The 25,822-nt window shown below is 45.1% G+C and overlaps 1 protein-coding gene across 2 annotated transcripts in view; it reads left to right on the forward strand.

Moving 5' to 3' along the window:
- The window catches only part of LOC139368802 (FYVE, RhoGEF and PH domain-containing protein 3-like), a 126,357-nt gene extending 101,231 nt beyond the window's left edge, over positions 1–25,126 (forward strand). For both annotated transcript variants that reach the window (XM_071108166.1, XM_071108167.1), the window contains exons 6-19: positions 1,428–1,564; positions 6,597–6,753; positions 7,062–7,200; positions 7,940–7,998; positions 10,816–10,962; positions 12,654–12,758; positions 12,901–12,980; positions 13,156–13,186; positions 14,555–14,659; positions 16,946–16,999; positions 17,681–17,782; positions 17,937–18,071; positions 22,411–22,557; positions 23,556–25,126. In XM_071108166.1, the coding sequence (XP_070964267.1) occupies positions 1,428–1,564; positions 6,597–6,753; positions 7,062–7,200; positions 7,940–7,998; positions 10,816–10,962; positions 12,654–12,758; positions 12,901–12,980; positions 13,156–13,186; positions 14,555–14,659; positions 16,946–16,999; positions 17,681–17,782; positions 17,937–18,071; positions 22,411–22,557; positions 23,556–23,801 (1,644 nt within the window). In that variant the 3' untranslated portion in view covers positions 23,802–25,126. The remainder of the gene's footprint in view (positions 1–1,427; positions 1,565–6,596; positions 6,754–7,061; positions 7,201–7,939; positions 7,999–10,815; positions 10,963–12,653; positions 12,759–12,900; positions 12,981–13,155; positions 13,187–14,554; positions 14,660–16,945; positions 17,000–17,680; positions 17,783–17,936; positions 18,072–22,410; positions 22,558–23,555) is intronic.
- Positions 25,127–25,822: the final 696 nt, after the last annotated feature.

Here is a 25,822-nt window from a genome sequence, read left to right on the forward strand (position 1 = left end):
GGTAGCCTTCTACAATAAGTTGGGTGAATTTTGGCCCATTCCTCCTGACAGAGCTGGTCTAACTGAGTCAGGTTTGTAGGCCTCCTTGCTCGCACATGCTTTTTCAGTTCTTCCCACAACTTTTCTATGGGATTGAGGTCAGGGCTTTGTGATGGCCACTCCAATACCTTGACTTTGTTGTCCTTAAGCCATTTTGCCACAACTTTGGAAGTATGCTTGGGGTCATTGTCCATTTGGAAGACCCATTTGCGACCAAGCTTTAACTTCCTGACTGATGTCTTGAGATGTTGCTTCAATATATCCACATAATTTTCCATCCTCATGTAGCCATCTATTTTGTGAAGTACACCAGTCCCTCCTGCAGCAAAGTACCCCACAACATGATGCTGCCACCTCCGTGCTTCACGGTTGGGATGATGTTCTTCGGCTTGCAAGCATCCCCCTTTTTCCTCCAAACATAACGATGGTCATTATGGCCAAACAGTTCTATTTTTGTTTCATCAGACCAGAGGACATTACTCCAAAGTATGTTCATCTCTAGGAGACAGAACGCATCTCCTTCCTGAGCGGTATGACGGCTGCGTGGGTCCATGGTGTTTATACTTGCGTACTATCGTTTGTACAGATGAACGTGGTACCTTCAGGCGTTTGGAAATTTCTCCCAAGGATAAACCAGACTTGTGGAGGTCTACAATTTTTTTCTGAGGTCTTGGCTGATTTATTTTGATTTTCCCATGATGTCAAGCAAAGAGGCACTGAGTTTGAAGGAAATACATCCACAGATACACCTCCAACTGACTCAAATGTTGTCAATTAGCCTATCAGAAGCTTCTAAAGCCATGACATAATTTTCCAAGCTGTTTAAAGGCACAGTCAACTTAGTGTATGTAAACTTCTGACCCACTGGAATTGTGATACCGTGAATTATAAGTGAAATAAACTGTCTGTAAACAATTGTTGGAAAAAATACTTGTGTCATGCAAAAAGTAGATAGTCCTAACCGACTTGCCAAAACTATAGTTTGTTAACAAGAAATTTGTGGAGTGGTTGAATAACAAGTTTTAATGACTCCAACCTAAGTGTATGTAAACTTCCGACTTCAACTCTACATGACTACAGACAAAAGGCATTAGGCTAACCTCGGAGCTGCTTCCTGTTTTTGTCAAGCTTCTGCATCTTCATAGTGGTATCGGTTGCCATGGAAACACAGGTTCAAACAGGCCAGTGGTTGGTTGACTGACAGGAAGGTGAAAGGTTGTGGACCTGGTGTTGTCGAGAGATCTAACCATCATACACATCCCTCTGTAAAATAATATTAGGTCGAAGAGCCCATGGTTTGTTTTATTATTTATAGTAATGTAGTAAGTAAAGTTTCTGTGTGTTTAATGTGTTAATCATTTCTACCATTACTTTCCTGTTGTCTGTAGGTATTTTGCACTAAGCTGACAGAAGCTGGAATCCCTCAGGAGGTGATAACAGGGATCTTCTCCAACATCTCCTCCATCTACTGCTTCCACCACAAGTTTCTTCTCCCTGAGCTCAAGACACGCATCACTGGAGAATGGTGAGGAGACCAGGGCCAATGTTGCAATAGGGTTTCAATAACATTCTATTAGCATGTGCAGTAGTAAGACTCCCTGCGCAATAGGATGCTTAGTTTCCCACAAACAACAGTAATGTGATGTTAGGTTTCAGGTCTGTCTGTCTGTCTGTCTGTCTGTCTGTCTGTCTGTCTGTCTGTCTGTCTGTCTGTCTCTCTCTCTCTCTCTCTCTCTCTCTCTCTCTCTCTCTCTCTCTCTCTCTCTCTCTCTCTCTCTCTCTCTGTTTCTCTCTCTGTTTCAAATCAAATCAAATATATTTATATAGCCCTTCTTAGATCAGCTGATATCTCAAAGTGCTGTACAGAAACCCAGCCTAAAACCCCAAACAGCAAGCAATGCAGGTGTAGAAGCACAGTGTCTAGGAAAAACTCCCTAGAAAGGCCAAAACCTAGGAAGAAACCTAGAGAGGAACCAGGCTATGAGGGGTGGCCAGTTCTTTTCTGGCTGTGCCGGGTGGAGATTATAACAGAACATGGCCAATATGTTCAAATGTTCATAATTGACCAGCATGGTCAAATAATAATAATCACAGTAGTTGTCGAGGGTGCAACAGGTCAGCATCTCAGGAGTAAATCTCAGTTGGCTTTTCATAGCCGTTCATTGAGAGTATCTCTACCGCTCCTGCTGTCTCTAGAGAGTTGAAAACAGCAGGTCTAGGACAGGTAGCACGTCCGGTGAACAGGCCAGGGTTCCATAGCCTGACCATTATTTCTCTGTGTATCTCTCTCTCTCCCCCTCTCTCTCTCTTTGTATTGCTCTCTCTCTCTCTCTCTCTCTCTCTCTCTCTCTCTCTCTCTCTCTCTCTCTCTCTCTCTCTCTCTCTCATTACTGGATAGTGATAATGTGTGCAGTGAGTGTGTGTGCAGTCAGTGTGTGTGTTGGAACTCTGACAGCTGGGTTTCAGTGGGGGGTTGTGTGAGTGCGTGCCGGGCTGGTAGAATGGGGGCTTTATCCGCTTGTCTTCATCTGCAGTGTGTATGTGTGCCAACGCCAGTCTCTCTCTGTCTGGAGATTATTGAGTCCTTCAGAAATTATGTAGAGGGATTCCACCTGTTGCATTCTGCACACATTATATACGGTGTTCACCCATAAAATTATTCATTCATTCAAGGTTTATACAAATTCCACTAGAAAAACAATAGTCCAAACCCCATATCTCTAACATATATGCTTCAAAGGTTATGGACAATTTACAGTTATAGTGAATGGAATATCATTACAGGCATGATCAACAAGTGGTCACTGTTGTATAGAACTAACTTCACAACTCAACTGACAAGCTAACTAATGGCTGCAGGTTGTGAAAAGGCCTTTTCTAAATGAAATCCACTGAATACAAAATACACTGAACAAAAATATAAACGCCACATGTAAAGTGTTGGTCCCGTGTTTCATGAGCTGAAATAAAAGATCCCAGAAATGTTCCATACGCTCTGAAAGCGTATTTCTTTCAGATTTTTGCGCACACATTTGTTTACATCCCTGTTAGTGAGCATTTCTCCTTTGCCAAGATAATCGGTCCACCTGACAGATGTGGCATATCAGTATGTGGACACCTGCTCATCAAACATCTCATTCCAAAATCATGGAGTTGTTCCCCCTTTGCTCCTATAACAGCCTCCACATTTTTGGTAAGGCTTTCCATGAGATGTTGTGGGGACTTGCTTCCATTCAGCCACAAGAGCGTTAGTGAGGTCGGGCACTGATGTTGGGTGATTAGGCCTGGATCGCTGTCGGCGTTCTAATTCATCCCAAAGATGTTTGATGGGGTTGAGGTCAGGGCTCTGTGCATGCCAGTCAAGTTGTTCCACACCGATCTCAACAAACCGTTTCTGTATGGACCTTGCTTTGTGCACGTGGGCATTGTCATGCTGAAACAGCCAAACTATTGCCACAAACTTAGAAGCACAGAATTGTCTAGAATGTCATTGTATGCTGTAGCATTAAGATTTCCTTTCACTGGAACTAAGGGGCCTAGCCCAACCATGAAAAACAGCCCCAGACCATTATTCCTCCTCCACCAAACTTTAGAGTTGGCACTATGCATTGGGGCAGGTAGCATTCTCCTGGCATCCACCAAATCCAGAGTTGTCCATCGGACTGCCAGATGGTGAAGCGTGATTCATCACTCCAGAGAACATGTTTCTACTGCTCCAGAGTCCACTGGCGGTGAGCTTCACACCACTCCAGCCAACACTTGGCATTGTGCATAGTGATCTTAGGCTTGTGTGTGGCTGCTCGGCCATGGAAACCCATTTTGAGAAGCTCCCAACGAACAGTTCTTGTGCTGACGTTGCTTCCAGAGGCAGTTTGGAGCTCGGTAGTGAGTGTTGCAACCCGAGGACAGACGGTTTTTACACACTACACGCTTCAGCACATACAATCTACTTGCAGTGAAGCGGCTCAACATTTACATCACATTTACACCTCAAGGCCAAAAACGATGACCCAAACCAGTTACCTATCAGCCACCGGCCTAAGCTCCCAACCTCCAGGCCACCAGCCCTTCAAGATCCCCCCCACAGTTTCCAGAGAGCTGCCCCTCAACCATCCGAGAGTCCGTCCCACCGAGATTAAAAAATCTAAATAAAATAATTCCCCAAGCCCCCATCCCCCAAATCACCAACAACCAACAAAATGAACAGAAGACAGAAAAGACAAAGACAAAGGAAAACATAAAACAACAATGCAAAAAAACTGAAGACAACAACAATCCTAACAGAAGGCCAACGGAATACATTTCAGTGCATGTATGGCACTATTTACATGTGTGTGTCCCTGTATGTGCACGTGTGTGCGTTTTGAATGAGAGTGTGTGTATATGCATGTGTACACCTGTACAAACACCTGCATGGCATCAGGCAAACAAGCATTAGATGTAACAATGTTGCCCCTCAGTGTCATTCAAACGTACTTTTTGTTTTAGAAAAAAGGAAGGGAAGCGCTGCTTACGAAGGCCATGCAGCTGAAATTCGTCAAAGTTTTAAATCTCTGTTTCCATTGAAAATGCCATACAAATAAAGGTATTTTAATGAATTATATGAAAAGTGCCTTGGTTCTCCTTTTTGATTACTTGTTTTGTTTTATTTTGACTTGTTTTGTTTTACTTGTATCTTTCCCGTCATTCTATCCCCCGCCCAGCAACTCCACTCCCACTTCCCAACCCTCAGCCCATCCCACCTATCTCTGCTGGTCACCCTCAGCCCATCCCACCTATCTCTGCTGGTCACCCTCAGCCCATCCCACCTATCTCTGCTGGTCACCCTCAGCCCATCCCACCTATCTCTGCTGGTCACCCTCAGCCCATCCCACCTATCTCTGCTGGTCACCCTCAGCCCATCCCACCTATCTCTGCTGGTCACCCTCAGCCCATCCCACCTATCTCTGCTGGTCACCCTCAGCCCATCCCACCTATCTCTGCTGGTCACCCTCAGCCCATCCCACCTATCTCTGCTGGTCACCCTCAGCCCATCCCACCTATCTCTGCTTGCCACCCTCTTCTACACCATTTACAGTATCTTTCAACTATGCTGTGATCTAATCGAATGGAATCCACAGATTGTGAGTTGAAGATACATACTTGTACTAATAGTGTTAGTAATTGACTGACCAGGTCTCTCCAGATCTCCCAGCAATGCTATTTCTAGTGTCAATTTTAGATTAATGTTAGGCTTTTTCAGCCTTTCCTGAACCTGAGACCAGAAACAGGCTACCTGAGGGCAATACCAAAACAATTGATTCTGTATCCTCACAACAAAATCTGCAGAGCTGCGATGACTGTATGCCCCAAATATTCAACATTTTGTTGGTGCCAAGACTTCTGGACAATAATTTTAGCCGAAAAGCACGCAGTCATAAACCTTGCGTCATTTTATATGTAAACTCATCCACCTATCAAGGCACAAGGCGAGACCCAAATGCAGACACGGGAGGCAGATGGTTGGAGTCTTACAATGTTTATTCATCCAAAGGGGTAGGCAGGAGAATGGTCGTGGACAGGCAAAAAGGTCAAAACCAGATCAGAGTCCAAACGGTACTGAAGGGCAGGCAGAATCAAGGTCAGGGCAGGCAGGAAGATCAGGCAGGCAGGAAAGTAGTCCAGAGCCAGGCAGGGGTCAGGACAGGACAGAAAATAAAAGGCGTACGGGAAAAACACGCTGGTTGACTTGACTAAACATACTAGATGAACTGGCACAGTGAGACAGGAAATACAGGGATAAATACACTGGGGAAAATAAGCGACACCTGGAGTGGGTGGAGACAATCCCAGGAACAGGTGAAACAGATCAGGGCGTGACAAACACCCTGTACCATGGTTTCGGTTCCCTACCTCCTAAAGATTTTGTTGCTCCTAGATGTTTCCACTTCATGATAACAACACTTACAGTTGACCGAGGCAGCTCTAGCAGGGCAGAAATTGGAGGAACTGACTTGTTGGAAATCCTATGACAGTACCATACTATGACAGTGCCACTTTGAAAGTCACTGAGCTCTTCAGTAAGGTCAATGCTACTGCCAATGTTTGTCTATGGAGATTGCATGGCTTTGTGCTCGATGTTATACAACTGTCAGCAATGGGTGTGGCTGAAATAGCTGAATCCACTAATTTGATTTGTCCACATACTTTTGTATATATAGTGTTATTACATTGTAGAGAACAATCTAATGATTAATTATATGTTATTTATAATGACATAGAGCAAAGAAAACAAGGTGTTTACATTCATTTCATTGCACTATCTTGAATTGGCCTGTTTTTCTCTACATTGTACAGCAGTGAGTGGATGCCCTACTTTATACAGTACATGTACTGTAGTTACTATTTCCTGAATTCCATATTCTACATTTTACATTGAATGAAATGTGTACTTTAGGTATTCTGTAAGTGCGTTGCAACATATGTGTTCAGAGTACATAAACACATGAAAATCTACCATGAGAGTTTTGAGCGTTGGCTTAGTTTTAAGCCGTGTGTGTGTGTTTTCTGTGTGTTAGGGACTCAAACCCGCGTATAGGAGACATCCTCCAGAAGCTGGCTCCTTTTATGAAGATGTACGGAGAGTACGTGAAGAACTTTGACCGTGCTATGGACCTGGTCAACACCTGGAGCCAACGGTCATCACAGTTCAAGAGTGTGGTCCAGAATATACAAGTAAGTGTTTGTGTGTGTGTGTGTGTGTGTGCACGTGTGCGTGTGTGTTTCAGTGGAGGCTGCTGAGGGGAGGACGGCTCATAATAATGACTGGAACGGAGCCGAATGCAATGGCATTAGACACATGGAAACCATGTTTGATGTATTTGATACCATTCCACTGATTCCGCTCCAGCCATCACCACCAGCCCATCCTCCTGTCCTGTGTATGTATGGTAAAGTATGTCTTTGTTATCGCTGCACTGTGGGTTGTGTACCTACAGTACAGTAGGCCTATTAACAGTACTGTGTGTGTACTATCTGCACAGAAGCAGGATGTGTGTGGGAACCTGACTCTCCAGCACCACATGTTGGAGCCTGTTCAGAGGATCCCTCGCTATGAACTCCTGCTCAAGGACTATCTGAAGAAACTGCCTGACGATGCACTGGACAGGAAAGACACAGAGAGTACGTCTGTGTGTCTGTCTGCCTGTCTGTCTGTGTCCGTCTGTCCTTCTGTTCGTCTGTTTGTCTAGGTTTAGGTTTATCTGGTTGAGGTTTATCTGTTTGTCCCTCACTAACCTTCCTAAACTAGGGCCCATTACAAGCTCTATGTCTTGTGACCTTACTATAACCTTGTACTGTACATTGTCCTTGTTTGAAGTAGTGTCTAGGTAAAGCCTACAAAGCCCAGTGTTGTGGGTCAGTAGTCTGTCTCTGTGAGGCCCTGCACTCCTAGGCCTGGTCATGTAGAGGGGAAAGTCAGCTCTGTTTATGTAGTTTGTGATTAAGATGGCTGCTGCAGGTGCACTCCCACATTAGTGCTCTGCTCCTCTGGCTTACAGTCACTTTAATGCAGTGTGTGTGTGTGTGCGCGTGTGTGCGTGCATTTAATGGAGAATGTGTGTGTCTTTGGGTAATGTTGGGTAATGTACATGAATGGTATGTGTGGCCGAACACTTTATCTCCCTGTCTGTGTAACACAAACACACACTGTTTGAGGTGTTCATTGTGTGTGTTTGATGTATGGTCATTTACAATAGGCCCATAGTCTGATGATGCACAGGCTGGCTGCAGTGAAAGGTTGGACACTAGCCGATTTCTAACAGAGTATTCAGTTGAGTGTTTTGCCAAATGTAGGTCTGATGCATAGTTATGTAGAGGTTCTGTAGACAGGTCTAACAGTCTGTCTGTGTGTGTTTTACAGAGGCATTGGAGCTCATATCCACAGCAGCCAACCACTCCAATGCTGCCATCAGGAAAATGGTACAATTCTACTTACTTCTGTTTGGAGTCCTCTCTGTTCCCTCCCTCTCCATTACTTTGAAACACCTTGTCTCTCCATCTCTCTCTGACATGCGTCTTACTTTTTATGGTTTTTAAGGTGATGGTGCTGTAGCTCACAACAGTGTATGAGGGAAGGAAGGAAGGAGAGAGAGAGAGGTAGCAAGGGAGGGAGATAATTAGGGAGGTATGGAGGGAAGAAGAGAGGTTGTGAGGGCCCTGGTTGGTTTAGTACAGACAGGAAGTTGCTGTTTCCTGCCACTAGTTTTACAGTCTGCAGAAGAGTGACAGCTGTCTCTGAGACACACACACACACAGTCCCACTACAAATCAAATCAAATCAAATTGTATTTGTCACATACACATGGTTAGCAGATGTTAATGCGAGTGTAGTGAAATGCTTGCGCTTCTAGTTCCGACAATGCAGTAATAACCAACGAATAATCTAACCTAACAATTCTAAAACTACTACCTTATACACACAAGTGTAAAGGGATAAAGAATATGTACATAAAGATATATGAATGAGTGATGGTACAGAATGGCATAGGCAAGATGCAGTAGATGGTATCGAGTACAGTATATACATATGAGATGAGTAATGTAGGGTATGTGAACATAAAGTGGCATAGTTTAAAGTGGCTAGTGATACATGTATTACATAAAGATGCAGTAGATGGTATCGAGTACAGTATATACATATGAGATGAGTAATGTAGGGTATGTGAACATAAAGTGGCATAGTTTAAAGTGGCTAGTGATACATGTATTACATAAAGATGCAGTAGATGATATAGAGTACCGTATATACAGTGCCTTGCGAAAGTATTCGGCCCCCTTGAACTTTGCGACCTTTTGCCACATTTCAGGCTTCAAACATAAAGATATAAAACTGTATTTTTTTGTGAAGAATCAACAACAAGTGGGACACAATCATGAAGTGGAACGACATTTATTGGATATTTCAAACTTTTTTAACAAATCAAAAACTGAAAAATTGGGCGTGCAAAATTATTCAGCCCCTTTACTTTCAGTGCAGCAAACTCTCTCCAGAAGTTCAGTGAGGATCTCTGAATGATCCAATGTTGACCTAAATGACTAATGATGATAAATACAATCCACCTGTGTGTAATCAAGTCTCCGTATAAATGCACCTGCACTGTGATAGTCTCAGAGGTCCGTTAAAAGCGCAGAGAGCATCATGAAGAACAAGGAACACACCAGGCAGGTCCGAGATACTGTTGTGAAGAAGTTTAAAGCCGGATTTGGATACAAAAAGATTTCCCAAGCTTTAAACATCCCAAGGAGCACTGTGCAAGTGATAATATTGAAATGGAAGGAGTATCAGACCACTGCAAATCTACCAAGACCTGGCCGTCCCTCTAAACTTTCAGCTCATACAAGGAGAAGACTGATCAGAGATGCAGCCAAGAGGCCCATGATCACTCTGGATGAACTGCAGAGATCTACAGCTGAGGTGGGAGACTCTGTCCATAGGACAACAATCAGTCGTATATATCACAAATCTGGCCTTTATGGAAGAGTGGCAAGAAGAAAGCCATTTCTTAAAGATATCCATAAAAAGTGTTGTTTAAAGTTTGCCACAAGCCACCTGGGAGACACACCAAACATGTGGAAGAAGGTGCTCTGGTCAGATGAAACCAAAATTGAACTTTTTGGCAACAATGCAAAACGTTATGTTTGGCGTAAAAGCAACACAGCTCATCACCCTGAACACACCATACCCACTGTCAAACATGGTGGTGGCAGCATCATGGTTAGGGCCTGCTTTTCTTCAGCAGGGACAGGGAAGATGGTTAAAATTGATGGGAAGATGGATGGAGCCAAATACAGGACCATTCTGGAAGAAAACCTGATGGAGTCTGCAAAAGACCTGAGACTGGGACGGAGATTTGTCTTCCAACAAGACAATGATCCAAAACATAAAGCAAAATCTACAATGGAATGGTTCAAAAATAAACATATCCAGGTGTTAGAATGGCTAAGTCAAAGTCCAGACCTGAATCCAATCGAGAATCTGTGGAAAGAACTGAAAACTGCTGTTCACAAATGCTCTCCATCCAACCTCACTGAGCTCGAGCTGTTTTGCAAGGAGGAATGGGAAAAAATGTCAGTCTCTCGATGTGCAAAACTGATAGAGACATACCCCAAGCGACTTACAGCTGTAATCGCAGCAAAAGGTGGCGCTACAAAGTATTAACTTAAGGGGGCTGAATAATGTTGCACGCCCAATTTTTCAGTTTTTGATTTGTTAAAAAAGTTTGAAATATCCAATAAATGTCGTTCCACTTCATGATTGTGTCCTAATTGTTGTTGATTCTTCACAAAAAAATACAGTTTTATATCTTTATGTTTGAAGCCTGAAATGTGGCAAAAGGTCGCAAAGTTCAAGGGGGCCGAATACTTTCGCAAGGCACTGTACATATACATATGAGATGAGTAATGTAGGGTATGTAAACATGATATTAAGTAGCACTGTTTAAAGTGGCTAGTGATATATTTTTACACCAATTTCCATTATTAAAGTGGCTGGAGTTGAGTCAGTGTGTTGGCAGCAGCCACTCAATGTTAGTCTGATGGCCTTGAGATAGAAGCTGTTTTTCAGTCTCTCGGTCCCTGCTTTGATGCACTTCTGCCCCCTGGTGTGGCTTGTCCTCTAGCGCGTCTAATACAGCCTCAACCATTTTAGTTCAATAGCTTTTTTAAGGCTCCACTGACTTATATTCATGCATCGTTTTATCTGCTCTCTGTGCGTTTCTCATCTATGGTGTTCCTCAGGAGAAGATGAACAAACTGCTGGAGGTCTATGAGAGACTGGGGGGAGAGGAGGACATTGTGAACCCAGCCAACGAACTCATCAAGGAGGGACACATCAAGAAGATGTCTGCCAAGAATGGGACGGCCCAGGACCGATACCTCTACCTGGTGAGTGGCAGGAGGAGCTGGAATGAAGAACATGTGTAGGAATGGGATTACTATATGTGACCGACCTCCTCGATTCGGTCTTATGTAGCAACATTTGAAATTGTGTTTTTTACATTGGACGAAAGTAGAGACTCATAGCTAGAAAATTGTATATCATATACTGCAGTTGAGGAACAATGGAAAGTAATTCTGCTTTGAAAGTAGATAAACTTGTAACACCACTTTTGAGAAAATGACACTTGAATGTTTTGGTACACCTAATGGAGAGCTCTTCTTTGTCTACACGCATTCAGCATCGTTCACCACCCTCTTAAGCCTTAGCCCCACCCATCTCTTTAAGGATTCACATGTGAAGCCATGTGGTAAACACACTCTATATCAAATACAACTTTATTTGTCACATGCACAGGATACAGAAGGTGTAAATGGTACAGTGAAGTGGTTACTTCCATAGTAGCAATATCAAAAACAGGAAGTGTCCCGATAAAAATCTGTTATAAATAATTGATGGAAATGCTACAACCACCCCCCAGCCACATCGAGCTAAGTGGATGGGTCACTATTGTCTAGACATGTCCACATGTTCATGAAATACAATACATGGCCGTAATCACCCCCAGACACACCTGGCTAATTTGATGGGTCATATAATAATCCGGCCGAAGTGGAGTCTTTTGTTTAGACATGTAGCTAGCTAGGTAGCTAGCTAGCTAAACAACGAACTGGCATAACTGGCATAATCCCAACTCACTATACTACCAATACAAACATTGTCATAATAGCTGTAGTATCAATCTGCAGGTAGCTAAAGCTAACAAACTAGGTTAAATGTTAGCTAGCTAACATTAGGCTATAACTAGCAATGCAAATGGTTTCTGATTCGAATAATATACTACAGAAACGCTAACGTTTGCTAGCTAACTAACTGTATGCTTGAACTAAAAATGACTTTCTGACTAAATTAGAAACTTATATCTGAAAATATATTTAGACTCTTACCCGCCGTATACATGAATTAACACTTCACGGCACGGGAAACATTTAACTCCGTTTTGTTTGTAGCTACATCTTGTTTGGGCAGCGTTGTGTCAAGTCACTCTGACTGGTTCACACTGACCGTGGCATCATTTTTTCTAACTGATCTGTCGATAGTACCTGCTAAATTCAGGGCATCAATGTTGTTGAGAAAAGTAGCAAAACTTTAGTAGTTCTTGAAGGCTAACATTATATATATCAAAAACGATGTGGTAGAAAGGACTGTCAACACATATGGAACAGATCACGTTATCGACAGATGCATGCTACATGGCAGACCAATCCAAACTCATCTCCCGGCATGTCCAGCCCATCGATTATCTCAGCCAATCATGGCTAGCGGGAAAGTTCCTGTCTTTTTCTGTGGCAAAACTAACTAAGCTCGTATTTTCACAATTGTATTTGTATTTATGGATGGGGTACAGTTTTGTTATTAAGGCACATGAAAGTTCACATGTTCCAGAAGGCATTCCCACCAAAAAAACCACATTTTGATTAAAAAAAATATGTTTATGTTCAAATTCCACTCCTGTGAATTAGTGACGTTAGTTTAGTTTCCTGAAACTATTCACATATCAACGTGTGTGTGTATCCATCTGTTTATTATACTTATCTGTTTCCCCCTTTCTCTCGCTCCTTGTGTCTCTGTGCTGCAGTTTAATAACATGGTGCTGTACTGCGTTCCCAAGCTGAGGTTGATGGGTCAGAAGTTCAGTGTGAGAGAGAGGATCGACATCGCAGGGATGGAGATCAGGAAGGAGGTAATGGAAGCAAGGATACAAGAAATTCAACCTAGCTCCCTTTTCTGCTGAAAACCGGATGTGGAAACTCCGCTCGGCTTATTTTTACGCCTGCTACGTTAGGATAGAGGTAAAGTGACACTGTTCTCCTCTGTGTCTTCAGGTTCAGGAGAATGTGAAGCAGAATCTCCCTCTCACGTTCGCCATCATCGGCAAGCAGCGCTCACTAGAGCTGCAGGCCAGGTAAGAACTAAGGAGCGGTTACATGGGAGAACTGTAGAACTGTGCCTTTTGTAATGGGACACAACATTTCAGGCACAGCTAGAATACATAGTAGTATTTATAGCTAGAGAGCCTTAATATTGGTGTTAAGTGTTGCAGTTAATATTGTTGTTGAAACTTTCCCTCTGCTTTTCAGCACGGCAGAGGAAAAGGAAGACTGGATACAGGTAAGGAATACCATCTCGACAGAAACACACTAACATGGAATGAGAGGGTTTGCAGAAGGATTTGTGCCCCCACAGTTTCAGTGTATTATGGACAGTATTAGTATTAGGGAGGCTTTCCTCCACACTGCCATTCTGTGAGTTGGGGAATTGTTTTCCTCTCATTATAGCTCATTTAGCCCATTAAAGCTGACTAAAGCTGATTAAAAAAGCTAATAGACTGGAGGGGAGGAGTGTGTGTCAGGCAGGGGGGCTGGGTATGTGGAAAGGACTGGAAGGACCATTCAGCAATCTGAAGACACAGGGAATGTGTGGTGTCACAAGAGACTTTGAAGAGAGGGGAACAAAGATTGCACACACGTACATACACTGTCTATTTTTTTCGCATATGAATACAGAGCTCATTATTTGCACACGTGCACACACACACACACACACTCTCTGTTTAGTGCAGTAGATAGTGCGGTCTCTGACGCAGACCACTGGGCTGGATCAGAGGTTTGTGATGCATTTGGCCCTCTGATGTCATGGATGATGTCATCAGTGTATAGCAGGGTCAGTCCAGTCTACAGCCAGGCACAGTCTCTCTCTTTGTTCTCCTCTCTCCTACTTAGACAGGCAGAGGCCCCCTTTCTCTCTCTCTCTCTCTCTCTCTCTCTCTCTCTCTCTCTCTCTCTCTCTCTCTCTCTCTCTCTCTCAATTCAAGGGGCTTTATTGGCATGGGAAACATATGTTAACATTGCCAAAGCAAGTGAAGTAGATAATAAACAGTAGTGAAATAAACAATAAAAATGAACAGTAAAGATGGTTATAGAATTTAACGGCTTTTTTCTGGATTTTGATAATTAGTGGGTATCGGCCTAATTCTGCTCTGCATGCATTATTTGGTGTTTTACGTTGTACACGAAGGATCTTTTTGCATAATTCTGCATGCAGTCTCAATTTGGTGTTTGTCCCATTTTTGGGAATTCTTGGTTGGTGAGCAGACCCCAGACCTCACAACCATAAAGGGTTCTATAACTGATTCAAGTATTTTTAGCCAGATCCTAATTGTTACGTCAAATTCTATGTTCCTTTTGATGGCACAGAAGGCCCTTCTTGCCTTGTCTCTCAGATCGTTCACAGCTTTGTGGAAGTTACCTGTGGCGCTGATGTTTAGGTCTCTCTCTCTTTCTCTCTGTCTCCTTGTGGCTGTAAATTGCTGTAGGAATGTTACTGTTGTAAAATCTGTTGCTTTACTTTCTCTCTGTCACTGCCTCTTGACTTTTATTATAAACCGGTCAAGAATATGATGGCCGTATGTAACTACAGGCCTTTATAAAGCGTCAATCCCTCTCTGCTCTCCCTCTCCCCCGTCCCTTCCACTCCCAGGTGATCCTGGCCACCATAGAGAGACACAAGCAGAACAGTGAGACCTTTAACAAAGCCTTCAACAGCTCCTTCTCCAGGGAGGAAGACCACACACCAGACTCACCGGTCAGTCTGCCTGCCTGTCTGTCTGACTGCCTGTCAGTCTGTCTGACTGCCTGTCAGTCTGTCTGTCTAGCCATGAGTCAACCTGCACGATGAGTGTATATATATATTCATATGAGAGCACTGCAGCTTGGTCAGAGAGTGTATATATATTAATATATATAGAGTGTGTACAGTACCAGTCAAAAGTTTGGACACACCTTCTCATTCAAGGGTTTGTCTTAATTTTTACTATTTTCTACATTGTAGAATAGTGAAGACATCAAACTATGAAATAACACATTTGGAATCATGTAGTAAACAAAAACAATAGTTAAACAAATCAAAATATATTTTAGATTTTAGATTCTTCAAAGTAGCCACCCTTTGTCTTGATGATTGCTTTGCACACTCTTGGCATTCTCTCAACCTGCTTCATGAGGAATGCTTTTCCAACAATCTTGAAATAGTTACAACATATGCTGAGCACTTGTAGGCTGCTTTTCCTTCACTCTGCGGTCCAACTCATCCCAAACCATCTCAATTGGTTTGAGGTCAGGGGATTGGGGAGGCCAGGTCATCTGATGCATTACTCAATCACTCTTCTTCTTGGTCAAATAGCCCTTACACAGCCTGGAGGTGTGTTGGGTCATTGTCCTGTTGAAAAACAAATGATAGTCACACTAAGCACAAACCAGATGGAATGGCATATCGCCGCAGAATGCTGGGGTAGCCATGCTGGTTAAGTGTGCCTTGAATTATAAATAATTCACTGACAGTGTCACCAGCAAAGCACCATCACACTTCTTCCTCCATGCTTCACGGTGGGAACCACACATGCGGAGATCATCCGTTCACCTATTCTGTGTCTCACAAAGACATCCAAAAATCTCAAATTTGGACACATCAGACCAAGGGACAGATTTCCACCAATGTAATGTCCATTGCTCGTGTTTCTTGGCCCAAGCAAGTCTCTTCTTATTGATGTAGTGGTTTCTGTAAAGCAATTCAATCATGAAGGCCTGATTCACACAGTCTCCTCTGAACAGTTGATGTTGAGATGTCTCTGTTACTTGAACTCTGTGAAGCATTTATTTGGGCTGCAATTTCTGAGGCTGGTAACTAATTAACTTATCCTCTGGGTCTTCCTTTCCTGTGGCGGTCCTCATAAGAGCCAGTTTCATCATAGTGCTTGATGGTTTTTGCGACTGCACTTGAAGAAACTTTCAAAGTTCTTGACATTTTCCGTATTGACTGACCTCCCTGCCTTAAAGTAATGATGGTCTGTCATTTCTCTTTGCTTATTTGAGCTGTTCTTGCCATAATATGGAATTGGTCTTTTAACAAATAGGGCTATCTTCTGTATACCACCCCTACCATGTCAAAACACAACTGATTTGCTCAGATGCATTAGGAAGGAAAGAAATTCCACAAATTAACTTTTAAACAAGGCACACCTTTTAATTGAAATGCATTCCAGATGACTACCTCATGAATCTGGTTGAGAGAATGCCAAGAGTGTGCGATGCTGTCATCAAGGCAAAGGGTGGCTACTTTGAAGAATCTCAACTATAAAATATATTTTAATTTGTTTAACACTTTTTGGGTTACTACATGATTCCATATGTGTTATTTAATAGTTTTGATGTCTTCACTATTATTCTACAATGTAGAAGATAGTAAAAATAAAGAAAAACCTTGGAATGTAGGTGTGTCCAAACTTTTGACTGGTACTGTATATATTAAACTTTTTTGAGTTGACAAACAAACTGAAAGGGTGCACACTGTCAGTGTGTTGTTTGAACAGCTGTAAAGCCAAAGTAGGCGATTTACTGCCAACTGCAATTGTGGAATATTTCCACGTGAGTATAATGAATTGGCTAATCTCTCCTGGTGACGTCGATGGAATGATGTAATTCTTAAACTATAGGAAGTCCCACTAGTTAACTATTTCAAAATTGTGAAAGTCCTCAATGTCGCTGCCCATACTAAGATGGGAGAGTCCTCTATTTATCTGTATGACTGACCCACTATGAACCTGGACACAGGCCAAACTAGAAACACATGACAGACTACTACTGTCTTTCTCTCAGGCGTGGCTGCCATCTAGTGGGAGTAAACACACACTGCAGCTTTAGGGGATATTCAGTGGGTTGTTCTCATTCTCTGGCAATGTGGGAGAATGCTTTGTTAGTGGTTTGTTGTCACCTGACATGAAGTGCTATCCGTGTAATAAAAATATAACTCATACATCTCTCCCAGGGTTAAATATGTCACTCTGATCCTGTATTCATGTTCTGCTCTCCTCAGGGCCCCTGGAGCACCACATCCATAGACTCAGACAGTGAACGACTGCATGAAAGGGTAGGTGTCAAAAGTCATATTACAATACATTTCCTCCGGCTCTATTACCTTTTGTGTGATGTTATGGACTCAGCTTTGGATTTCAAGACCATTGATCTCTCTTTGCTACAGCGCCAATGGCATCGCTTAACATAATACTAGAACCCATACAATGGGCAATAGAATGTGAATACATTGTACCATGAATGTCTGTCTGAGTTCATAACAAGAATTACATTGATCTCTCCTATTCTAAAGCCTGAATGTCTGTCAGCCTGGTATTACAATGGCAGTGGCTCTATAATCCACACAGTAGTTTGCAGTCTGTAAAATAGTAGGCAGTCTTCTCAATAGCATCACTATCTCACTCTCTAGTAGCAGTGAGAGGTGTCTGTGGAAAGATGAGACATGATCAGGGGGTACATTTCACATTCCCTCCCACAATGCATCTGTGCTAAAGGGCTGGCAGCTGAAAGAGAAACGGGAGCGACTTTAATTTCAATTTTTCTGTTATGGAGGAGGGAAAGAATAGGGAAGATAACAGAGCGAGAAAACTGAGTGAGGAAATGGCAAGATAGAAAGCAAATATTCCCCTTCACCCAACTATTTCAGGATTACTTAGGCATTACGTAGATGCATTGAGATAAGATGACCTTGTGATTGGACAGATTTTGATATGTTGTTTGTTTCTCTGTTTTCCAGAGAAGTTCCAAGAAGAAGGAGAAGGAGAAGCAGACATGTAAAGGCTGCAACGAAAGCTTCAACTTCACCAAGCGCAAACACCACTGCAAAGCCTGTGGAGCGGTGAGCACAGAGAGGGAGAGGAGGGTGGGGGCGGGGGCGGGGGCAGTTAGTATGAGGCATTTTCGCCAGTGGATGTCTCGTATGATTGATTTTCAGTTGTCTAAATATCTTTCTCTCCCTCCACTTCTCATTCTCTCTTTCCCTCCCTCTGCAGGCCATCTGTGGTAAATGCTCTAAGATGTTGGAGAACAAGACGTGTCGACTGTGTCCTGAATGCTTTGAGACGAGCCAAGTCCCTGAAGGGCCTGCAGGGGCCCCAGGAGAGCTGAAGAGGAAAGCTACAGCCGAGGTGAGGACCGTCTGACTCTCAGCTTATAGAATACAATAGAAAATAGTAGAATATAACTTCATTTAAATGAAGCTTCCCCTCACAAGTATCATAAGACAATCACACATAATACTTATTGTATATGGCACAGTGTTGCTGAGCAGCTAACATGGACAGGAGGGAGATGTGGTTTGTAAGACTCACCAGAGTAGGTCTGAGGGAGGGGGGGGGGGGGGGAGTATATAGGTTGGCAGTGGGCATATTGTTTCAGTGCCAGCCTCTGGAGAGAGCAGAACAATCCTGTTAGTCACCCCAGCATGGCAGAGAAGACAGAGCCCTGCCTAGACAGCCCCAAAGAGCGCGGTCACACACACACGCACTATAGAGACAAAAAGTGGTACACACAGTCCATAGTCTGCAGGACTCAATAGGATTAAACTCTCAGTGTTTACCAGGAGTCAATGTGAATTAGTGTTCAATAGAGGTCCAGTGCTGTGGGGCAGTAACAGTGTGGCTCCAGCACCACATCAGTAACAGTGGGGCTCCAGCATCACATCAGTAACAGCGGGTCTCCAGCACCACATCAGTAACAGTGGGGCTCCAGCACCACATCAGTAACAGTGGGGCTCCAGCACCACATCAGTAACAGTGGGGTTCCAGCACCACATCAGTAACAGTGGGGCTCCAGCACCACATCAGTAACAGTGGGGCTCCAGCACCACATCAGTAACAGTGGGGCTCCAGCATCACATCAGTAACAGCGGGTCTCCAGCATCACATCAGTAACAGTGGGGCTCCAGCATCACATCAGTAACAGTGGGGCTCCAGCACCACATCAGTAACAGTGGGGCTCCAGCAACACATCAGTAACAGTGGGGCTCCAGCAACACATCAGTAACTGTGGGGCTCCAGCACCACATCAGTAACAGTGGGGCTCCAGCAACACATCAGTAACAGTGGGGCTCCAGCACCACGTCAGTAACAGTGGGGCTCCAGCAACACATCAGTAACAGCGGGTCTCCAGCATCACATCAGTAACAGTGGGGCTCCAGCATCACATCAGTAACAGTGGGGCTCCAGCACCACATCAGTAACAGTGGGGCTCCAGCAACACATCAGTAACAGTGGGGCTCCAGCAACACATCAGTAACTGTGGGGCTCCAGCACCACATCAGTAACAGTGGGGCTCCAGCAACACATCAGTAACAGTGGGGCTCCAGCACCACGTCAGTAACAGTGGGGCTCCAGCACCACATCAGGTAACAGTGGGGCTACAGCACCACATCAGTAACAGTGGGGCTCCAGCATCATATCAGTAACAGTGGGGCTCCAGCATCACATAATTAAAAGTTGATCTCCAGCATCACATCATTAACAGTGGGGCTCCAGCAACACATCAGTAACAGTGGGGCTCCAGCACCACATCAGTAACAGTGGGGCTCCAGCATCACATCAGTAACAGTGGGGCTCCAGCAACACATCAGTAACAGCGGGGCTCCAGCACCACATCAGTAACAGTGGGGCTCCAGCAACACATCAGTAACAGTGGGGCTCCAGCAACACATCAGTAACAGTGGGGCTCCAGCATCACATCATTAACAGTGGGGCTCCAGCAACACATCAGTAACAGTGGGGCTCCAGCATCACATCATTAACAGTGGGGCTCCAGCAACACATCAGTAACAGTGGGGCTCCAGCACAACATCAGTAACAGCGGGGCTCCAGCACCACATCAGTAACAGTGGGGCTCCAGCAACACATCAGTAACAGTGGGGCTCCAGCACCACATCAGTAACAGTGGGGCTCCAGCAACACATCAGTAACAGTGAGGCTCCAGCACCACATCAGTAACAGTTGGGCTCCATCAACACATCAGTAACAGCGGGGCTCCAGCACCACATCAGTAACAGTGGGGCTCCAGCACCACATCATTAACAGTGGGGCTCCAGCACCACATCAGTAACAGTGGGGCAACAGCACCATATCAGTAACAATGGGGCTCCAGCATCACATCAGTAACAGTGGGGCTCCAGCAACACATCAGTAACAGCGGGGGCTCCAGCACCACATCAGTAACAGTGTGGCTCCAGCATCACATCAGTAACAGTGGGGCTCCAGCACCACATCAGTAACAATGGGGCTCCAGCATCACATCAGTAACAATGGGGCTCCAGCATCACATCAGTAACAGTGGGGCTCCAGCACCACATCAGTAACAATGGGGCTCCAGCATCACATCAGTAACAGCGGGGCTCCAGCACCACATCAGTAACAGTGTGGCTCCAGCATCACATCAGTAACAGTGTGGCTCCAGCACCACATCAGTAACAATGGGGCTCCAGCATCACATCAGTAACAGTGGGGCTCCAGCACCACATCAGTAACAGTGTGGCTCCAGCATCACATCAGTAACAGTGGGGCTCCAGCACCACATCAGTAACAGTGGGGCAACAGCACCACATCAGTAACAATGGGGCTCCAGCATCACATCAGTAACAGTGGGGCTCCAGCAACACATCAGTAACAGCGGGGCTCCAGCACCACATCAGTAACAGTGTGGCTCCAGCATCACATCAGTAACAGTGGGGCTCCAGCACAACATCAGTAACAGCGGGGCTCCAGCACCACATCAGTAACAGTGGGGCTCCAGCAACACATCAGTAACAGTGGGGCTCCAGCACCACATCAGTAACAGTGGGGCTCCAGCAGCGCATCAGTAACAGTGGGGCTCCAGCACCACATCAGTAACAGCGAGGCTCCAGCACCACATCAGTAACAGTGGGGCTCCAGCATCACATCAGTAACAGTGGGGCTCCAGCAACACATCAGTAACAGTGGGTTTCCAGCAACACATAATTAAAAGTTGATCTCCAGCATCACATCATTAACAGTGGGGCTCCAGCAACACATCAGTAACAGTGGGGCTCCAGCAACACATCAGTAACAGCGGGGCTCCAGCACCACATCAGTAACAGCGGGGCTCCAGCACCACATCAGTAACAGTGGGGCTCCAGCACAACATCAGTAACAGCGGTGCTCCAGCACCACATCAGTAACAGTGGGGCTCCAGCAACACATCAGTAACAGTAGGGCTCCAGCACCACATCAGTAACAGTGGGGCTCCAGCAACACATCAGTAACAGTGGGGCTCCAGCACCACATCAGTAACAGCGAGGCTCCAGCACCACATCAGTAACAGTGGGGCTCCAGCACCACATCAGTAACAGCGAGGCTCCAGCACCACATCAGTAACAGTGGGGCTCCAGCATCACATCAGTAACAGTGGGGCTCCAGCAACACATCAGTAACAGTGGGTTTCCAGCAACACATAATTAAAAGTTGATCTCCAGCATCACATCATTAACAGTGGGGCTCCAGCAACACATCAGTAACAGTGGCGCTCCAGCAACACATCAGTAACAGCGGGGCTCCAGCACCACATCAGTAACAGCGGGGCTCCAGCACCACATCAGTAACAGTGGGGCTCCAGCACAACATCAGTAACAGCGGTGCTCCAGCACCACATCAGTAACAGTGGGGCTCCAGCAACACATCAGTAACAGTAGGGCTCCAGCACCACATCAGTAACAGTGGGGCTCTAGCAACACATCAGTAACAGTGGGGCTCCAGCACCACATCAGTAACAGCGAGGCTCCAGCACCACATCAGTAACAGTGGGGCTCCAGCACCACATCAGTAACAGCGAGGCTCCAGCACCACATCAGTAACAGTGGGTCTCCAGCATCACATCAGTAACAGTGGGGCTCCAGCAACACATCAGTAACAGTGGGTTTCCAGCAACACATAATTAAAAGTTGATCTCCAGCATCACATCATTAACAGTGGGGCTCCAGCAACACATCAGTAACAGTGGCGCTCCAGCAACACATCAGTAACAGCGGGGCTCCAGCACCACATCAGTAACAGTGGGGCTCCAGCAACACATCAGTAACAGTGGGGCTCCAGCAACACATCAGTAACAGCGGGGCTCCAGCACCACATCAGTAACAGTGGGGCTCCAGCACCTCATCAGTAACAGCGGGGCTCCAGCACCACATCAGTAACAGAGGGGCTCCAGCACCACATCAGTAACAGTGGGGCTCCAACACCACATCAGTAACAGTGGGGCTCCAGCACCACATCAGTAACAGTGGGGCTCCAGCACCACTGATCATCACTTTAAATTAGGAGTAGAGCAAATAATGAAAGTGAGCTCCCGTTCCAAACATTGTTTTTTTAATGAGTTAAAAATATAGTGTATTTCTCTGAATATTATGTGAGTACTGGCTCCCACTGCAGTGGATCAACATTGGGATTGTGCCTTTAACTCTGCCTCCTGTGTGTGTTTCTGTCCCTCCAGAAGCAGGTGTCTCCGTCTCTATTGGGGAACAACTGTCTGCAGTGTGGCCAGCTGCAGGTGCAGGAGAAGGGCAAGAGCTGGACAAAGACCTGGGTGGCCATCACCAAGACTGAACCTCTAGTGCTGTACCTGCAGACCAGCGGACAGGTAAGGGTTAACCTCACACACACCTGAGGGTCTCTCCTGAGGGTCTCTGTCCTGAGGGTCTCTCCTGAGGGTCTCTCTCCTGAGGGTCTCTCTTGAGGGCCTGTCTTTTGACGGTCTTTCTCTTGAGGGTCTCTCTCCTGAGGGTCACACCTGAGGGCCTCTCCTGAGGCACACCTGAGGGTCTCTCTCCTGAGGGTATTTTTCATGTGTCTGTCTATATCAGTGTCTTTGTGTACCTGCCTGCCTGTCGGTCTGTCTGTCTGTCTGTCTGTCTGTCTGTCTCTCTCTCTCTCTGTCTCTGTCTCTGTCTCTGTCTCTGTCTCTGTGTGTGTGTCTATGTACCGCTGTCTTGTCTACATCCCTTCTCCATGCCCAGGTCACATGTATAGACCTGTCTGTATGTGTGCTTTACCTTACATTAACATTTGAGTCATTTAGCAGACGCTCTTATCCAGAGCGACTTTCTTAGTGCATTCATCTTATGATAGCTAGGTGGGACAACCACGTCATAGTAAGTTCATTTTTCCTCAGTAAAGTAGCTATCAGCAATCTTTTCACGCACTGTAATGTACAGCATGTTCCTACTGTCTGTACGCAAGATGGAATTTGAACCAAAGAACTGACCTTGTGTCTGTTGCTTGGGGAAACCTTTACCTACTTCTCCCCTCTCCTGAGGGTGCTTCACCAGGGTCCTTTATAGGATAGGTCCAGTGTGCAGGCATCTCCAGGGCTAAAAACCAGTCACTGTAGCCAGCTCTCCCCATTCCATTTTAGTGACCAAAATACCATCTCTGGCAGGCAGAAAGCTGACATCCCCTGGCAGAAGATTAGGATTAATGATTGTTAGCATTTAATGATTAGATAGAAACTGTGATGAGGAGAGCGATTATGCACGTGCCTTATGAAATACAATCTAGCCCCCTGCATTAAATGAGAGAAACACTGGACTGTTATGCTTCCTCTTGATCCTGATTGGCCTGTTTGTTGTGTCTCTTCAGGACTCCCGTGGGGTACGGGCCATACCCCTCCCGGGGTTTGAGGTGAACATGGCAGCGCCATCGGCAACAGAGAAGTCAGAGCTCAAACACGCGTTCCGGCTGAGTAATTCCCAGCAGGCTCTGCTGTTCAGCACCCAGGATGCAGAGGTCCAGGAGCAGTGGGTGGAGCTTCTCTCTAGAGCCGCCCGCGGGGAAACAACCACAATCACGCCCGTCAGCCTGACGGAGCACAGGAAGAGCCAATAGGGAGGCTCCGTTGAGGCCACAGGACCCTCCCCCTCCTTCCCACCTCTCGCCCCCTCTCCTGTGGACAGAGCACACATTACTTGAATTCACTTTACCTTGGCACTTTTTATTTGTTTTGTTTTCTTTGTCTGCCTCCACCAGACACACACACACACACACACACACATTCACACACAGACTCGCTCTTTCTCTGGCTCTCTCGATCTCTCTCGCTTACACACACACACACACACACACACATTCACACACAGACTCGCTCTTTCCCTGGCTCTCTCGATCTCTCTCGCTTACACACACACACATACACATGCACACACACATACACATGCACACACACATACACATGCACACACACACACACTTGTGCCACCAGTCCGACCCCATTGTATGCATGGTTACGTTGTATTTCTCTCAGTGTTCTCTGCAGTTCAAGAAGAACAGAAGACTCTTTGATTTAATATGTTTTGTATTATAGCCCGAAGGCATTTATAAGATGAATCCTGTATGATTTTATAAAACAATGAAGTTTGTTGTACATTGTGTGACTGTGTTGTGAAGCATTAACCCCTGTTGGTCTGTCTGTCTGTCTACCTGTCTGTGTGTTCCTCCTGTGTTTTATTTCACTATTAAATGTTAGCGTATTGAACCCCAGACACAGACGCCACCTTTCCCCACCCCTGTGGTCCCAGTGCCAGCTCAGTGGTGGTTGTACAGTATGTATACCAAATTGTGTCATTAGTATGAAGAGATCCATTTAACTTAAGAGACGTGAACGAATGCTTGTGGCTGGCCACCTGATGCTCCCACTATCAGCCCCCCAACTCCTCACAGCCATCCCCCAAGCACTCCCACCCTCAACTTACTATTATCCCCCAACTCCTCCCCCTGTCTCCTGGATGGGCTCTTTCCCTCCCTCCTCTCACTATAAACTCTGCCCGCCAGGAGAATATACTACCACTTCCTGTTTCTCCCTCTTACCTGCTTCGCCCCCATCTGGGCATGTGATAGAAACCTTAGCAACGATACAAGTACTGTACGATTGTGCTTTCTGCCTTGCCCCCCTCTACCCCCAACCCCCTGGCACCAGCTTGTAAAGAACCAGAAGATTGTTTAGTCATCTCTATGTGCATGTATAAACTTACTGATATTTATATACCGTGCTCTGAAAACCCCAGCCCCTCTCTCCTCTCCTCTTTGTCGTACTGTAAAGTGAGCAGACTCAGTATTGCGTGTTTTAACCCTGGGTTGTGCACAATGGATAAGTAGTCAACACATCATCAATAAAGAGACATATGGCTCACTCAATGTCATACTGTCCAACATGATCCTTTGAGTGTCATTTTGTGTTCACAATTCTCTCTCAATTCTCCCTAAATTCTCCCTCAATTCTCTCTCATATCTGTCTATATTTATTTCATTCTCCTGTCTCCCACACAGACATACTTTGAGTTGTTGAAGACCATGGCTCTGTAAATGGGTTTCTTTCTTCTGCTATTTATTTTCCTCAACTTAATGACAGTGTTTAATCCGGTATGAATATTGGATCTCGTGCAATGTTTGCCAAGTAGGTTTATTGTTGTGGAAATTCTTACACAGGGACACTCAAAGTCAATCTTTGTTCATTGTTTATTGTCAGCTCGCTGGAGAGGTTCCAACAAACTTAATGCACCATAGTGAATGTCTGTCAGGAGCTGTGCTGGGGCAGTCCCAGCAGTTGTCTTAAATACTGCTATACACAGACAAGTTATATTTGCATGATTTAGCATAATTCATTCATCATTACTGTTTTGTTTCATTCATGTGACCGGCCAGTACTGGTTTATAACATGTGACAGACCAATACCTCACGAGGCTTCTCCTCTCTAAGTTGAGACCTTGAAACTGAGATATCTATCCTTCTCAAAACGCTACTGCCAAATTGCATATACTGATAAGTGAAGATTTGTTCAGTCAGTCACTTGCATGAACACAGAAATTGGTTATTAGAACAGCACATGAATAGATAACAGAAATTTGTTTTA

The sequence above is a fragment of the Oncorhynchus clarkii genome, chromosome 16 (genome assembly GCF_045791955.1).
Source record: "Oncorhynchus clarkii lewisi isolate Uvic-CL-2024 chromosome 16, UVic_Ocla_1.0, whole genome shotgun sequence".
Lineage (NCBI taxonomy): Eukaryota > Metazoa > Chordata > Actinopteri > Salmoniformes > Salmonidae > Oncorhynchus > Oncorhynchus clarkii.